The sequence below is a fragment of the Rhinoraja longicauda genome, chromosome 38 (genome assembly GCF_053455715.1).
Source record: "Rhinoraja longicauda isolate Sanriku21f chromosome 38, sRhiLon1.1, whole genome shotgun sequence".
NCBI classification, from domain to species: Eukaryota; Metazoa; Chordata; class Chondrichthyes; order Rajiformes; family Arhynchobatidae; genus Rhinoraja; species Rhinoraja longicauda.
In genome coordinates this window covers 665706-683862 of record NC_135990.1, presented here as the reverse complement: position 1 = coordinate 683862, position 18157 = coordinate 665706, and the positions used below count along the sequence as shown (strand labels likewise).

General features: G+C 41.5%; 1 protein-coding gene across 4 annotated transcripts in view; it reads left to right on the top strand.

Annotated features, from left to right (window-relative positions):
* Nucleotides 1–18157, top strand: part of LOC144610827 (E3 ubiquitin-protein ligase ARIH1) — a 59342-nt gene that overhangs the window by 9289 nt on the left and 31896 nt on the right. For 2 of the 4 annotated variants that reach the window (XM_078429754.1, XM_078429753.1), the window contains exons 2-4: nucleotides 4367–4434; nucleotides 8532–8676; nucleotides 17909–17971. In XM_078429754.1, coding sequence (XP_078285880.1) covers nucleotides 4367–4434; nucleotides 8532–8676; nucleotides 17909–17971 — 276 coding nt within the window. The remainder of the gene's footprint in view (nucleotides 1–4366; nucleotides 4435–8531; nucleotides 8677–17908; nucleotides 17972–18157) is intronic. The other 2 variants (XM_078429756.1, XM_078429755.1) reach the window with 1 other exon arrangement.

Here is an 18157-nt window from a genome sequence, read left to right as displayed (position 1 = left end):
TCAAAAGAATGGAGTATAAGAAATAGAAGCAAAGAGGCTTCTCCACTTCTCAGGCCTAAATAGCACACTCCTTATCCCAAGGTTATACCTTCTAGCTAAGCACTCAACCATCTGTCATCTTCTGCTGATCTCTGCACAGTTGGGTCTGTCTCTACAGGTCACTCTCATTCCTCTAACCACTGTCAGCTTAGACCAGTATTAGATACAGAGAATTATACAGCACAGAAATGGGCCCTTTGGCCCATCTCAATCAATGCTGACCCAGATGTCTGTCTGAGCTTATCCCATTTGCCCACATTTGGCCCATTCCCCTCTTATTGTTTCTATGCACGTGCCTATATAATATCTAAGTGCAGCTCGTTCCATGTACCCACTTCCCTCTGTGGAAATAGTTGCCCCTTGGATCCCTTTTAAATAATTCCTCTCTCAATGTAAATCTATGCCCTCTAGTTTTAGATTCCCTTATCATGGGTGAAAGACTGACCATTCACCTTATCTATGCTTCTCATGACTTTATATATTTGTAAGATAAACCGACGGTCTCGTACATTCCTGGGGAAAATAATCCCAGCCTCTCCAGTTTCTCCTTTATAACTCTAGCTCTGCAGCCCCAGTAATGAGCTTGTGAATCTACTCAGCATCCTTTCCAGCATAATGACATCCTTCCAATAGTTAGGAGACCAGAATGCCTATAATGCTCCCAAGTGTAGTCTTACCGCCAACTTATAGTTGTAATATGACGTCCCAGCTCCTGCACTCAATGCCCTAATCAACTGAAGGCAACATTAAGAATAAAAACTGAGAATGTTTGAAGAAAAAAATTGGGAACTCAGCTGAATTCCTTTCCTTAGTCCACACCAGCAGAGGAGATTTACAATTTTGTCATTCATTTATTGTGCATACTTTTGCTGCTACGCTTGTGTCCAGAACAAAGATGATAAGGAATTCAGTGCTGGCCTGAGACGGGTTAGTTATACCCTGCTGCTGGTGTGTTGTTGTAAGACTGGTTCAATCTCCATTCTATTCAACCACTGTAATGAGTCCACAGCAGAACACATCTAATGGTTGAAGGGGCAAGCAGAAGCTTTCTCAAACAATATAACCAACTTTGTCACGCCTCCTTGAAGGGCCCAACACATTGTCATGTGACACCTACTTACTGATTGGTGTCACTTCATTTTAAAACTGTACACTGTTTGAGCAGGATAGATAAAAGAAAGACTCTTGTATTTATGACTTCAGGATATGCAAAGATCATTTAGAGCCAGTGAAGTATTTTAAAGTGCTCATTGCTGTGACTTTAGAGATTCAGCGCGGAAATAGGTCCTTCGGCCCACCGAGTCAGTGCCAACTACCAATCGCACCGTACACCAACCTATACACACACACAAGGGACAATTTTGCAACTTACCGAAGCCAATTAACCTACAACCCTGTACGTCTTTGGAGTGTGGGAGAAAGCTAGAGCACCTGGAGAAAACCCCCACGGTCACGAGGAGAACATACAAACTCCGTACAGACAGCACCTGTAGTCAGGGTAGAATCTGGGTCTCTGGTGCTGCAAGGCAGCAACTCTACTGCTGTGCCGCCCTGTAGCATAGGACATGGGAAATATAGCCAGTGTGCACCAGGAAGCTGGGCAACAAAATGTGGGATTTATGCTGAAATTAATTTTTGGATTTCTCCATTCTTTTGTCATTGTGTTGCTTCTTGCCCGTAGATTCTTTGTTGGACTTGTTTTATCTGAAGTATTTAAATACCTCATTTCAAATATTCATTGTCACTATATGAATGTTTGCCTAAATAAAAAGGTAACTGATTTTTGTAATGCTCTGTGAATGGCAAGTGGAGTGGAATCGGTTCGCATGGGATGCGTTGCCATGCCACAAGGAACAGATGAGCGAATGAAGTGTGTTTTTAAACCACTGGTTTTCATAATTTATAAAACTGTGGTGACTTTCTTTATGGTGTTACACTTTTAGTTTTGTCAATTCCAGATTGTATGTGTGATGCTTGAATCATATACTGTTTATAAGTTCCTGTGAGGTTGGGCATATGGTATGCTATCAGCATGTGCATAAATAAAATAAAAATAGCAATATTGTGCATGAAATTAAGTCATCAAGTGACAAGGTTGAGGAACAGGCCTTTTGGCCCAATAAGTCCATGCAAACCATTACTCCCCATTCTCTCCTGCTCACCTGCACACAAGGAGCCAATGTCACTTTTGGGACATGGGATGAAACTGGATCACCTGGGGGAGCACTCAAGGTCAGCTTTGAACCCTTCATTTTTGGTGCTATGAGGCAGCAGCTCATTTAGGACCTTTCCCACGTCCCCTTGTGTAGAGCAAATCTGCTCAACACATTTTGGTCCCTGACAGTCAATAGTCAATAGTCGTTTATTTGTCACATACACATAAATGTGTAGTGAAATGAAACATTACCCGCAGTTGAAACACTAAGACCAATAAGAATAATCAATAAAAATGCAATAGCACATACAATCATACACTAACACCAAACAAAAGAAACATCCATCACAGTGAGTCTCCTCCAGTCCCTTCTCACTGTGATGGAAGGCCACAATGTCTTTTCTCTTCCCCTGCCATCTTCTCCCGAGGTCAGGCTGTTGAACTTGCCACGTCGGGGCGGTCGGGGCTCCCGACATTGGAGCGCCCGCTGGGCGGTGAAAGGTCCGCGGCCTATTCCAGGCCGCGCCGGACGGTGAAAGGTCCGCGGGCCGACCCAAGCCCCGCGATTCGGGGCGGGCGAACACGCTGCCTCTGCCGCTGCCGGAGCTCCCGATGTCGGCCCCCACCCAGGGGCCTGCGGGCTTCCGACGTCCACGCGGCCCGCGCCGGAGCCTCCGGAGACGAGTCGCAGCCGCTCCCGCAGCATCCGCAGGCAACCAGTGCCGCAGGTGGTGAGTCCGGGCCGTGGGCTCTGCGAACCAGAGCCCCAGGTGGTCCCAGGTGCATGGCCGCTGGTAGGCCACAACGGGAACGGAGGCACGACACAGAAACAAAGTTCGTGTCTCCGTTCGGGAGAGAGACTTTTTTACAGTTCCCGTTCCCTCCCACCCCCTCCCCCCCACATAACATACAAACACTACACCATATTAAAACTACAATTCATACAAAAACAACAAAAAACACAAAAGACAGACGGACTGCAGGCAAGCCGCAGCTGCGACGGCAGCGCTGGCTCCTCGTTTCCCTGGCAATCCTATGGCTCCTGATATACATACAGAATGTCCTAAAGCCATAGTCATACGGCATGGAAATATGCTCTTCAGCCCAATTCATCCATGTCAATCAAGGCGCCCCTCCCATCTAAGCTAGTCCCATTTGCCCAGACTTATCCATGTACTTGTCCAAATCTTATCCATGTACTTGTCCAAATGACTTTTAATATCTTTGGGATAAGGTGAATCTTGCAATTTTCCTTAAACTTGCTTGACAAGGATATTTCATAATACCTGCCTGCCTAATTTCCAGTTCTCTCTTAAATCCTCTTGGTTCCACAAGTGTCACTTGTTTCCAATTGCCTATACCTGTCATCTGCTTCCTTTTCTTTGCTGATTAAGCCATCAACTAGGTTCCCTAATCTTGCCATCTCTGCCTTTTGCCCTGACTGTGCTGAGTCTTTAATTTTATCTTTCTTGATACCCCAGATGCCTTTTATTGCCCAGCAGCCTACACATTTCATGCCCTCAACTGAATATTCATGCACCTGTATTTGTTGGATTACTATAATTAAACTGGTGGAATTGGTAATGTCAAGTTAGTCAAGATTAAAAAATATATATTGATCATGCGCTGGGTGAAAGAAAATTGCATTTGTTGTTGTTGCCTCATTTCCACCACAGTTCAGTGATTTGCATGCAAAAAAACCTTTAGATACTGCAGCCATTTTGTTCATAAAACACATGTTCTGGGAGTATTGCTGAAATGGGAGAATTTTCTTTCTCCTTGGGTGCCTTTAACACACATGCAGGGTTTTCAATAGTGTAGTACAAGCTCGGTATTGCATAATGATAACCTATATTGTGTTTGATTTGAGTAGCTTAACTCCACAGCCCTTTGACTCAGGTGGTTGCTATGGTGTATAGAAATTACGTTTCAAACAGAAAGCACAATGTACAATATTAAAGTAGAATGGCTGTTTTTTTCCTTCCTGCAGTGGAGTTAAAGTGTCAAAATGGTGACGGTGGCCATTGTTCAACCATAGCTTGCATGTCGCTGATTATAGAACTTCATAACTAAGAAACCCAATCTCAATAATATTTAAATACTTCAACCAGGGGAAATAATTTTCTTCAAAATGAATGCATTGTGTAACTTGGCATTGTCTTTTACCAACAGAATCCAGCTACTATCACAAGGATACTTCTCAGTCACTTCAACTGGGATAAGGAGAAACTAATGGAAAGGTAAGCCTGGGCTCTGGTGAAATGTAGTATGCTTAATATACAGTGAGGTAACAGATATCAGCTATGGGGCACAAGGGTATGTGACTTTTAATTATGTTGTATGCCGAATGGAAATGTACAGTTTTTAGTGGAAAAGACGAAGCAGATTACAAGAAAGAAATTGATGTTGGGTTGCAGTGATCACTGATCCAATGTATGAAGGCCTTGGGGATTCTTTTGGCTCCAGCAGCCTGCTTTTTAGTCAACAAGTTGGTCTCCGGGGAGATTGATGCCATTAGTTTATTCCTGTAGCTTGGTGCAGGTTGTGATGCTGTCAAGCTAATTAACATGATGATCAGAAAAAAGCTGGAACAATGTCAAGTTATCACTGGCATTCTGGATAGGAGGGATCCTGTTGGGAAAAGATTTGTATTACTTAATGATGGCAGAATTGTTATCCCACAAAGGTGGCATGTAGTACTGATAGTCACAGGCAGGCAAGCTTAGAGAGATCTTTGTTCTCGCTTTTTACTGTCTGTCCAATAACCAATTCCCATTCCATGTCACTGAATGACCCAAGATCCCAGTGATCTAACGTGACTAACATCTTATGGGATCTAGTCAAAAGCCTTCTGAAATTCCATATATACCACATCTTTTGGTTACCCGTTATGTATATAAGACATATCCTCAAACACAACCTTCAATAGATTTGTTAAATATGATTTTGTGTTCATCAATCCACCATATTATATTCTAGTTGGTTTTTTTAAACATTATTATAGTTTCTATTTAGTGTTGATTGTTTCCTGTGGTCCTCTGACCTCCTTTCTCCTGCAACAGTGGTTGACCTGGTGTAGTGAACTTTCGCACTGTCTTCCTAACCTCTAAGCAATTATTCAATGGGTCCAAAATATATGGAATGTTTGTCATCAGATCTTGTCGTGTCTATTTTTAATATATTTTCTGGGGGTATCAGCCAAATACTGAAAGGCTATTTTCGGTAATTCATTGAATACTGCATACGTTGACTACAAAGGAGCTAGGGGGCATTGAACAGATATTCACAGGCACGAAAATTCAATAACCCATTGAAGTACAGAAAGCGTTGAATCAAATTTTTGGGCTATTTGTCATTTAACCAACAGAGGTTTACAGTATAGATTATTATTGCCAATGGGGCTTTATCTCTCTTTCACGTCACTGTCTCAAGCTGTTCTGAAATAGATCAATCGTGACTCCTCCCCACTTTTTTTTCAGTCATTGCAGTTAACCAAGTTATCAATTGAAACAGGAAACCCAGGAAGTGGTTGTTAGGTGTAGAATCATAACACATCTTCTAAGAATACTGTTTTCAAAAATAAGAAAGTCCATCGTTCTCTTTGATGGTTTCTGTGCTCCCAATGCCTTGGTCAAGCCATGTACGTTAACATTCATAGTCCTCATGCATGCAGTCCTGGCATGTGTACTCCTACTGTGGTACTGTCTGCCATTTACAGGAGGGTACACTGCTAATTTAATTATTCTTTTTTTATAAAACTTTTCTGTTGGAAGCAACGTATTTGAATGGGAAAAATCAGCTTCATATTTATGGGATGGTAATTTATTCTGGATAAATAACTTCATGAGAGTTAACAAACTCATTGATATGATAAACATTCCCACGATTCCCGATATCTTCCTGTTTAAATACTTCCAATGATGTGGATAATTGTCCTCAATTCCAGGGAGCGGCAATTGCTGTGGAAACTTGGGGGGTATGAAGTTAGCGCTTTAGTCTTAATTACTTTTACATTTTTGTAATATTTTGTGCAAGTACCATCACTGAACATCGAGATCTCAATGCAGTTGTGCATTTGATGGATATTCCTTTCTTGCAGAAAGGAAATAGATTCTCTGCAATTTGTAGGCTCCATGCAAAACAAAGAAACCTGTATCCAAGCCTTCTGCTCATTTGGAAAGCTGTAATGCGGTGCACAGAATTTGCTCATTTACATTCATCAAATTTGTAATGAGAGCAGAGGGCTTTCTTTGTTTTCTTATGCGGTCTGTATGTCTCAGGCCATGCATTTCTGTTGACACAAGATTGCGGAGTGTAACTGAATTTTAGCAAACAAATAATATGGGTTGAATGACAGAAATAATTCATTTGCAGAATCAAGAATGGTTTGTGTCTCACTGTATCATTTCATTAGTTAAATACTGACATGGAATTGCTATCCTTTCACAGTTGCTGATTTGAAAATGGATCAGGCAGGCTGGGGAACTTCCAATCAGAGATATCCTGTGGAGTACGTTACACAAATGTTCAAGAATTGCAAAAGAGAGTTTTCACTCAGTCTTGCATTGAAAACCTGGAGCACCTTCCCAGTTAGATTATTTAGTTTGAATACATTAATATGAAATCCTGAGAGAGGAGAAAGCACCCCTACACTTCAGGAGAAGTTGCAAAAGGCAGGTTTCCCCCCCCCCCAGACATCTCTGCGATAGCAGCACCATTTTTCATTTTCTACCCATCAGATATACATTTGCCATTCTTAAAATCTCAGCGTAGTTACAACAGGGGTTTTTCTTACTATATGACCATGTTGAGTACATGATATCTCTTCAAAGACTGGGCCCCGACAAGCACAATAAATTATAGAATGTTCTTATAGCTTACAGTTCCAGGTAGAAGAAAAACGGTAGTGTACACATTTGAAGTTGGATAAGTGTTAGGAATGAAATGTATCCAATTTTGAAATGTGCAAATAGTACACATATATAGATAATTTGGATTGAATGGAACCAAATTGACTATAATTTGATAAAGTCTATGGCTGTGACTATTTTGACCAACGACTTTTATGAAAGTTCTCAGTGCTAGATTATTTTAAATATTCTTGTTTCCAAGCTGTAACTCTTTCACTTGCTGGAGCCTCCCAGACTTGTTCTTCCCTCCTTCCATTTGCTTTGTTTCCTTCACCCAGCAATTGACATCAATGTATTAAAACCTGGCTTTAATAACGTGAAAGGAATCTGTGTTTCATGCAAAGTGTGAGTGCAATTGTGGAAATCGCAGCATGTCTATGAAATGAGTCTATCTAGAAATTTAGTTGGGGCTAGAGCGAATTGCTGGAGCAGCATTTGGAAGAAGTTGTAAAATAATGAACTAGCCAGGTCGGGTATTGTGAAGTAGGGCGAGAGGAAGAGGTGATTGTGATGGCGCAAATACTGGCACCCAACACAGAACAAAGAATCAGGAAAGCAAATAGTATGTTCTTTTAAGAAAGTTGAAAACAAAGGAAATCTTATTGGAATTCACTTGATGTGAAATCCTGAAGTACTGTGCACAATCTTGGTCTCCTTAGCTATGAAAGTATAAACTCACCAAAAGGAAAATCTAGCAAAGGTTTACCAGACATATTCCAAGGAGGAAGGGTTTGCCAATTGAGAGTGAATTGAGGGGATCTGTGTGTTCTGGAGTGGAAGCGAAAAAAAACTGGGAGAAATTCTTCCTGAGCTCCACTGGCTGGATAAAAGGACGATATTCCCAAACTGAGCAGTGTAAGCCTACGAGTCATGGTCTCAGAATTAGCGGTAGGCAGTTTAGGACTGAAATAAAGAGCAGCTTTATCGCTGGAAAGATAGTAAATTTTGGAATTCTCTATCCCAGAGAACAGTGCAGGCTCAAACGATTCATGGACAGTGCTGGAAAATGAAACTGTGGTAGAAGATGAATGGTCGAGGAGGTTTGAAAAGACAGGTGTTCTATTCCTAAGATAGACACAAAGTGCTGGAGTAACTCAGCGGGTCAGGCAGCATCTCTGGAGAAAATGGATGGGTGGCCTTTCGATTTGGGGGCCTTCAGATCTACTCCTGGTGTTCTTACTATTGATGTAACCGTGCCTTCATTTGGTGGTGTGGTTGTGTGATATCTTCTGTAGTAATCCATCTAGCCTGACATTGTCCCCACCAATTTCCCATTGCAGATGTGTCCTCTTAAGTATTTGTGAATAATAAGATTGTATAGTGGGTTATGGGTACCTATTATGAAAGTGTCACTGTGTGATGATTTAAAAGTGAACTTCAAACTACAATGTGATTCCTTTAGGTAATGGCAAACTTTAATGTTACAGGTATTTTGATGGGAACCTGGAGAAACTTTTTGCAGAATGTCATGTAGTTAACCCTTATAAAAAATCTCGAACACGTCAAATGAACACAAGATCATCCTCACAAGACATGGTTTGTGCGATCTGCTACCTGAATTATCCTAACTCGGTGAGTGTGTTATACTGAAGGGCATAAGGCATTTGAAATAAGATAAATTTGGCCTACATTGTGCTGTCTCAATAAGATTCTCATCTTTATCTGGGCTTTGCATTAGTGCAACAGTCATTCAGCTTACTGAAATAAAAGCAACTTATCGTAGTGAACAAATTCTTGGGGAATTTTCCTAAGCACCAGGCACAAACCTTTGATCATTTCTGGAGCAAGTTACCTCTCAAATGAGCACACTTACTCTTTACTAACGCTTGGAGCCAAAGGATGAGTTTTTCTAATTACAGCACAATGTGCAGGGTACTTTAAGGTCTAATAGACATCACTATATGCATGTTATTTTTACTTTCCTTTCAGACTGCTATAACGTTTTGAACTGCAAGAAATGCCGATCTCTACAATATTTAATGGTTTAAGCTCTATTTCTGCAACAGGTGCTGTTCAAAGAACTAAGTTCTTTCATCCTGAAAAATTCAAACAACATTCCACAGAATCTGTTAAATAATGAGCCTTGTCCCAGTTATATTTCCCAGTAGATTATGGCTCATCGAATTGCTCAGTTGATACTGATCATCAATTCCTATTCTGCAACACTGTGATTGATACATTCAGTGTGGAAATATGAATTATTATGAAAGGGAATATTTCGGTAGCGCACAGCTGTCCTTCTGATGAGATTATAAGAGCCCGAGTTTAGCCATCAAAGTCTGTTTACAAGCTAGTTGAATCTGGATACCTGACGAGACTAATGACATTGTGAAAGATTAATTTGTATTTGGCAAACAACAGTTAGGCAAAAGGTGTTCTGGCTGCTTTACTGAATACATTGTCCAGCAAGATGCTTCTAGCTCTCCACATAACACAGCAGGTCTATTCAGAATATGTTGACTGTTTGGCCGCCAACTACTATTTCTAAATAAGTGGGGTTTTTATGTCTATGAAATTTCTTTAAGGTGAAACAGTGTCTCGTGTTACCAAGATCTGGATTTAAACATACTGAAATATGTTTATTTGAGACTTCATCAAATAGACCATATCGTAACACATTAGCCACCAAGTTGACCCTTTCTGTTGAGCATTGGAAAATAGTAATTCTTCTTTTGAGTTTTATTTAAAAATATTGTTTGGGAAGCTTTTTCCCAAGTCCCATAATTTTCTTTATACCTTGTTGGTTACAGTGTCTAACAACAACCCTTACAGACACTAACCTAGTGCTTAAGTCTCAAAAACCTGATCTGGTCATACTCCCTGTTACTATTATAAGTGAAGTTAAGGCTGTGGCTATATATGGCTTGCCAGCAGTCATCTAATTGTGATCTCATAAAGCAACCAGCACTGAAATCTTTTAAACATCCTCTCATTAGATCCTAGATTGAATGAGTTGAAATGCTGTGCATTGCTAAATATACCCCATGACTGAAACACAAACAAAAATGGTTTAGCATGTGTCATAAAACAGACGGAGAAGATGATGCAGAGTGCAAAAATGGTAGGAATAGAAGCAGGAGTGGGCCCTGCAGTCTATCTCACCTGCTTTGCCATTCAATAAAATCATGGATAATCTGTTACCTCAGCTCAGTTTTCCTACATTGGCCTCGTGTCCCCTGCGTTCCTTTAATATTTAAAAATCTATAAGTTTCTGCCACAAATATACTCTGTCATTTAACCTCCACAGCCTAAGGACTTACTGTCTTCTCTGTGTAAAATTTCAATGTCACTTTTGCCCTGCATGGCCAAGTTCTTAATTCGATACTACTATCGATGATTTTCAACATAACCTGAATGGCCAACTCCTCATCTTTACAATTGAGCTAGTAAAACTTTTGAATGCTTCAATGAGATAGAGTCTCATTGTTTCTAAACGCTATCAGGCCTGTTGTTTGATTTCTCCTCATAGAGCAATTTGCTGTCCCAGGAATCAATCTTGTGCAGCAGATCGTTCCTTAGTTTGGGAGACATGTACATAATATTCCAGACAGTCGTAGCAGGGCCTATGTAATTGCATGAGACATCACTGTTCATGTATTAAAGGCCAACACGCTATTTTCCTTTATATTTGATTGTGGTATCTGTGTGTTAACTTTGTGATTAATGTAAAAGAAAATGCAACACCAACGCCTTTCGAATTTCCATTTTAAAAAAATGCTCCAACTTTCTATTGAAGTGGATAATCTCACAATTTTCCACACTGTCTTTCATCTGCGGCGTGCTAGCACATTCTCCTAACATCGATAGCTGACTGATGCCCCACTGGATCACTCTCACAACCCACATTGCCACCTCGGCTTTGCGTCGTAAGGATAGATATAATCCACGATTCTCATTAACATCGTTGCTGTAACCTCTGGGCACATGAGGCACGGCATTGATTTATCTGCAGCTTTCCAGAGTGAAAACATTGTGTTGAACCCTGCTGTTTTTGGTTGGTTAACCAATGCCCAACTATTCTTGAATCTTGTTTCCAATGCTGTGAGCTGTTCCTTCACTTGATGATCTTGTGAAATCTTTCTGAAAGTTCAAGCAGACCGTATTAAGGTGATGGGAAAAATTATTGGAGTGGTGAGCCGAAGGGCCCGTCTCTGTGCTGTACAACTCTGACTCTGTCATTTATCCTTTCACCTATTCTGCTGGTTACTACTGCAAATTGAATTTTATCAAAAAATAATTTGTTTCAATGTTTTGAAACTCAAAAACCCGCAGATGCTGGGAATCTAAAATAAAACAAAATGTTGGAAATACTCAGCAACTGTGGTAAGAAACAGTTAATATTTCAGCTGAGCAAGTAAGTTTGTTTTAAGTTGCAAAGGAGATGTGGGAGTAATGCACAGGACAAAGGAAATATCTCTGTTTGGATGAATCTAAGGTTTCCTATGTGATTCCTCAGTTAATGAGCCGCTGGTTAATAATTTAATGAGGGAAGTTAGAGAGAAAGCAAACAAATGGGCATGTAAAACCTGTGAAATGTAGGGTAGAAACCAAAGGGAGAATGCTGGAAGTGGCTAGCAGATCAGATAGTGCCTGTGAAGGAGAGAGAACCCGAGTTAATATTGCAGATAGTTACAGGATTGTACAATACAAAAACAGGCATTTTGGTGGCTCATTGTGTCCATACCAACCATTGACTGTCCAGTACTAATATAGAGAGAAGGGCAAATCCACATTTGGGGATAGCCTGCCTATTCCCTGCAAGTACAGGAATCTGAAGCAAGTACAGGAATCTGAAGGAGGCCATTCGGCCCTTCGAGCCAGCACCGCCATTCAATGTGATCATGGCTGATCATTCTCAATCAGTACCCCGTTCCTGCCTTCTCCCCATACCCCCTGACTCCACTATCCTTAAGAGCTCTATCTAGCTCTCTCTTGAATGCATTCAGAGAATTGGCCTCCGCTGTCTTCTGAGGCAGAGAATTCCACAGATTCACAACTCTCTGACTGAAAAAGTTTTTCCTCATCTCAGTTCTAAATGGCCTACCCCTTATTCTTAAGCTGTGGCCCCTGGTTCTGGACTCCCCCAACATTGGGAACATGTTTCCTGCCTCTAACGTGTCCAACCCCTTAATAATCTTATACGTTTCGATAAGATCTCCTCTCATCCTTCTAAATTCATGTGTATACAAGCCTAGTCGCTTCAGTCTTTCAACATATGACCTTCCTGTTATCTTTTAGATTTATACACTCGAGCATCGAGACTACCCAAAATATACCTTGCACTTCTTTGCATTAAATTCTATCAACCTTTCCTCATCCCACCTGCCCAACTGATCAAGATCCTGCTTGTCTTTCTAATGACTATTGCACTGGCTCCCTTGTGAAGATCCTGCTTGTCTTTCTAATGACTATTGCACTGGCTCCCTTGTGTAATCCCAGGATTTGTTATGGGGCTCTTACTCCTTTAATCTGAACACTGAAGAGAAATGTTCAGGTTGGGTACTGTTGTAGGGGATAAAAACAGAAAATACTGGAAACAATCAACAGGTCAATAGCATCTGTGGATAGCGAATCAGTTAATACTTCAGGTCCTCTAGACCCTTCAGCTTCTCATTTAATGTGAGGGGAAACTGGTGCAAATTTCTGCCCTTCACTGGACCCCCCGCAAGTGGCTGCCTGTGAGGGCTGGTTTTAGGCAGGCTTGGGCAATGGTGTGAATGTTGAGGTGTGTGGCTCACAATGAGCACGGGCCATGTGTTGACAGGCAGTCTCTGCTTGGCTGCGCAGCTCTCCCCAGCTTGGGGTTTTGTCTAACTAGCCGAATGGCCAGCAACTGCTGTGTTGTTTCCAGAGAAGGTGGGGAGAGCAAGCATTTATGCCAAGTTCTTTGCACTGCAATGCATTTCTCTGTATATGATGCTGTAATGACCGTTTGTTGCACTAATTCCATTAACGTTCTTGTTCCTGTGAATGCATATGTGAGTGCAAATGTAGGTCATGTCTATTTATTTTTGTGTCATTAATTTATGTTATGGACACTGATGCATTGAGATAAAGACCATACTAGTTTAGTTTTCTACCATATTTTCCTATTCTGACTAATTAGATCGACATTTCTAATATCATATATCTTCATGCACTGTCCCTTCTGGACACATTCTGGTTTTCATGACCTATTTTGTAATCTGAGACCATCATCTAGTCGCTTCTGTTTAAATTGCTAAATTTCCCCATCACTTTTTTCCACTGCCGATTCAGTTTAAAGGCTTATTTTCAGGCATAGTTTTATGTTTGACCCAGTCCTAGTCATGTTTGAGTAAAGAATAGAATAGGTCCTATTTTTCCCGTACTCCTGCCCCATGAATTGGAACCCATTTCTTCATCGCCCCACTTTGAACCACATATTTGCTGATCTTATTGATTCTTTTGCCAATTTGATTTTCTAGATCATAGGTAGTAATCTAGATACTGTTGCAGAGATTTACAAGGATGTTGCCAGGACTGGATGACTGGAGGGTTGAGCAGACGAGGACTTTATTCCTTTTAGCGCAGGAGGGTGAGGGGTGATCTTGAATGAATGAATAAGTTTATTGGCCAAGTATATGCATAGACAAGGAATGTGCCTTGGTGCTCCGCTCACAAATGACAACACAAACATACAGTTAACAATTAAGAATAAAGCATAAACACATCAAAACAATAAGGATACTACATTACGGTCTAAACATCTTATTGAGGTGTCTAGGATCATGAGAGGAAAAGATTTAATAGGAATCTGAGGGGCAACCTTTTTACATAAAGGGTGGTAGTATAATGGAATGAACTGCTGGAGGAGGTAGTTGAGGCAGGCACTATCACAACGTTTGGATTAGTACATGGATAGACAATAGGTGCAGGAGTAGGCCATTCAGCCCTTCGAGCCAGCACCGCCATTCAATGCGATCATGGCTGATCACTCTCAATCAGTACCCCGTTCCTGCCTTCTCCCCATACCCCCTCACTCCGCTATCCTTAAGAGCTCTATCCAGCTCTCTCTTGAAAGCATCAAACGAACTGGCCTCCACTGCCTTCTGAGGCAGAAAATTCCACACCTTCACCACTCTCTGACTGAAAAAGTTCTTCCTCATCTCCGTTCTAAATGGCCTACCCCTTATTCTTAAACTGTGGCCCCTTGTTCTGGACTCCCCCAACATTGGGAACATGTTTCCTGCCTCTAATGTGTCCAATCCCCTAATTATCTTATATGTTTCAATAAGATCCCCCCTCATCCTTCTAAATTCCAGTGTATACAAGCCTAATTGCTCCAGCCTTTCAACATACGACAGTCCCGCCATTCCGCGAATTAACCTAGTGAACCTACGCTGCACGCCCTCAATAACAAGAATATCCTTCCTCAAATTTGGAGACCAAAACTGCACACTGTACTCCAGGTGCGGTCTCACCAGGGCCCGGTACAACTGTAGAAGGACCTCTTTGCTCCTATACTCAACTCCTCTTGTTATGAAGGCCAACATTCCATTGGCTTTCTTCACTGCCTGCTGTACCTGCATGCTTCCTTTCAGTGACTGATGCACTAGGACACCCAGATCTCGTTGAACATCCCCTCTTCCTAACTTGACACCATTCAGATAATAATCTGCCTTTCTATTCTTACTTCCAAAGTGAATAACCTCACACTTATCTTCATTAAACTGCATCTGCCATGTATCCGCCCACTCACACAACCTGTCCAAGTCACCCTGCAGCCTTATTGCACCTTCCTCACAATTCACACTACCCCCCAGCTTAGTATCATCTGCAAATTTGCTAATGGTACTTTTAATCCCTTCATCTAAGTCATTAATGTATATCGTAAATAGCTGGGGTCCCAGCACCGAACCTTGCGGTACCCCACTGGTCACTGCCTGCCATTCCGAAAGGGACCCATTTATCCCCACTCTTTGCTTTCTGTCTGTCAACCAATTTTCTATCCATGTCAGTACCCTACCCCCAATACCATGTGCTCTAATTTTATGTGGGACCTTGTCGAAGGCTTTCTGAAAGTCGAGGTACACCACATCCACTGACTCCCCTGTCAATTTTCCTAGTTACATCCTCAAAAAATTCCAGTAGATTTGTCAAGCATGATTTCCCCTTCGTAAATCCATGCTGACTCGGAATGATCCTGTTACTGCTATCCAAATGCTCAGCAATTTCGTCTTTTATAATTGACTCCAGCATCTTCCCCACCACTGATGTCAGACTAACTGGTCTATAATTACCCGTTTTCTCTCTCCCTCCTTTCTTAAAAAGTGGGATAACATTTGCTATCCTGCAATCCACAGGAACTGATCCTGAATCTATAGAACATTGAAAAATGATCTCCAATGCTTCCACTATTTCTAGAGCCACCTCCTTAAGATAGGATGAATTAAGTGGAATCTGGGCCAAAAGCACGCGAGGGACTAGTGTAGTTGGGGCATGTTGATCTGTGCGGGCAAGTTAGACCGAAGAGACTCTCTAAATTGTCTAAAGAGTTTAAATTGTTGTGGCTTGCTTTTCAATTTGGGCCCAGTTGCTTGGTATTTCATCAATAGAACTTCCCTTTTCTCCATTTCCCCCCACCCCCAATCGACCAATATGACTAGATCTTTCCTTCCTGCTCCAAGTTCCTCTACAGGCCTGAAGAAATGTTGTTAACCCTGGTGAGGTGACCGTTGAGACTCACTTGCAGCTGCAGAGAACAATATCTGTCCGCACAACCCTATTGTCCCTATTATCACCGTGTTCCTTTTCTCGCTCCCAATTTTAATCGCTACTTCTATATGCTCATTCTGTTTGCAATCTTTTCTCTCAGCTACAAAGGCTACAAAAATCTCATACCTGTTGGACAGCTGCGTGGGTTGTACTCAAAGTAGGAAATGCTCGCAACCCTCGGCAGATCAGGTAGCATCTATGGAAAGAGGAATAGAAGACCCTTTTGTCAGAAATTCAACTTGATGTGTCTTTCTACAAATGCTGTCTGAGTATTGCAAGCTGTTTAATCCAATGACTTGGATGAAGGGATTAAAAGTACCATTAGCAAATTTGCAGATGATACAAAGCTGGGTGGTAGTGTGAACTGTGAGGAAGGTGCTATGAGGTTGCAGGGTGACTTGGACAGGTAGTGTGAGTGGGCGGATGCATGGCAGATGCAGTTTAATGTGGATAAGTGTGAGGTTATCCACTTTGGTGGTAAGAATAGGAAGGCAGAGTATTATCTGAATGGTGTCAAGTTAGGAACAGGGGACGTACAACGAGATCTGGGTGTCCTAGTGCATCAGTCACTGAAAGGAAGCATGCAGGTACAGCAGGCAGTGTAGAAAGCCAATGGAATGTTGGCCTTCATAACAAGAGGAGTTGAGTATAGGAGCAAAGAGGTCCTTCTGCCGTTGTACAGGGCCCTAGTGAGACCGCACCTGGAGTACTGTGTGCAGTTTTGGTCTCCAAATTTGAGGAAGGATATTCTTACTATTGAGGGCGTGCAGCGTAGGTTTACTAGGTTAATTCCCGGAATGGCGGGACTATCATATGTTGAAAGACTGGAGCGACTAGGCTTGTATACATTGGAATTTAGAAGGATGAGAGGAGATCTTATCGAAACGTATAAGATTATTAAGGGGTTGGACACGTTAGAGGCAGGAACCATGTTCCCAATGTTGGGGGAGTCCAGATGAGGAAAAACTTTTTCAGTCAGAGTTGTGAATCTGTGGAATTCTCTGCCTCAGAAGGCAGTGGAGGCCAATTCTCTGAATGCATTCAAGAGAGAGCTACATAGAGCTCTTAAGGATAGTGGAGTCAGGGGGTATGGGGAGAAGGCAGGAACGGGGTACTGATTGGGAATGATCAGCCATGATCACATTGAATGGCGGTGCTGGCTCGAAAGGCCGAATGGCCTCCTCCTGCACCTATTGTCTATTGTTTTTATTTCAGACTCTCGTCATCTGCAGTGTTTTGATTTTCAATGTGGGTTGAGACTCCTACAATGTTAACTTCTGTATCCCTGTATCTACCTCTTTCAAATATGCAGCATTTTATCTCATTTCACTGATTGATTTTACACTACTTAATCAAAGGGGTGTAAATAGTTTCTTAAACAGTTTTGAGGTGATTTGTGCCTAGTAGTTCTGAATCTTGCACTCCAGTTCTTCAATTCTGAGCTAAATTTCCAGGAGCAGCCGATGATTACTGGACACATGGACCGTGATGGTTTCCACCATTTCTTATTCACTAATGCAGCAACACAACATATGCTCTGTATTGCTTGCCTTCCATTGAAATTGTTTAATTATGTTGCCATCACCCTAACTTCACCAAAATCCATTCCCCATGGACTCTGCTTGCTGTGCTTTTAGCTGGGACTGGCTACAATGTTTGTAAGTAGGGCCCTTTGTTTCAATGCATCATGCTTTTCCATTAGATTTTCTTTCAATAGATATGTGGGTTCTTGAACATTATATGTAATTATTAGAAAGCATAATATCCCAATCCAAGTGATTATTCTTTGTTTGTTGGGTCTGGGTGTTTATCTGGCTGGGCCCTTGCACTCTGGCAGCATTATTACAGTTCTTCATCAGAATAAATCATTTGCTGAATAGCATTGGATTTGTATAAGTAGGGGTTTGTACTTTATTGGGCTGGGTATAATGTGCAAATAAATCATATAGTTTAGTTGATAGATGTTTTAGTCATAATATTTAGTCATTTACAATATATGATACAAATTCAGCATAGTTGCGGCTAAAGCATTAACAACGTGAAAACAAGTCTCATGTTCTCTCATTAGAAAGAAGAAAGTGGGGGGTCTGGAAGCGCCACTAGGATCAATAACTCTGTATCAGATGGCCAGGTAGGGTGGAGACTATTAAGCTCTGCATAGTGTATGATGTAGCACATTGTATTGAAAATACTGATTTCAATAACTATCAATATTGTTGCCAATGTTGATTGGGAATTAATTTGCCCCTGGTGCTTCTGAATTTCATCTGCCACCTTCCTTGTATGTTTAACTGCACAACATATATTCTCATTTCAA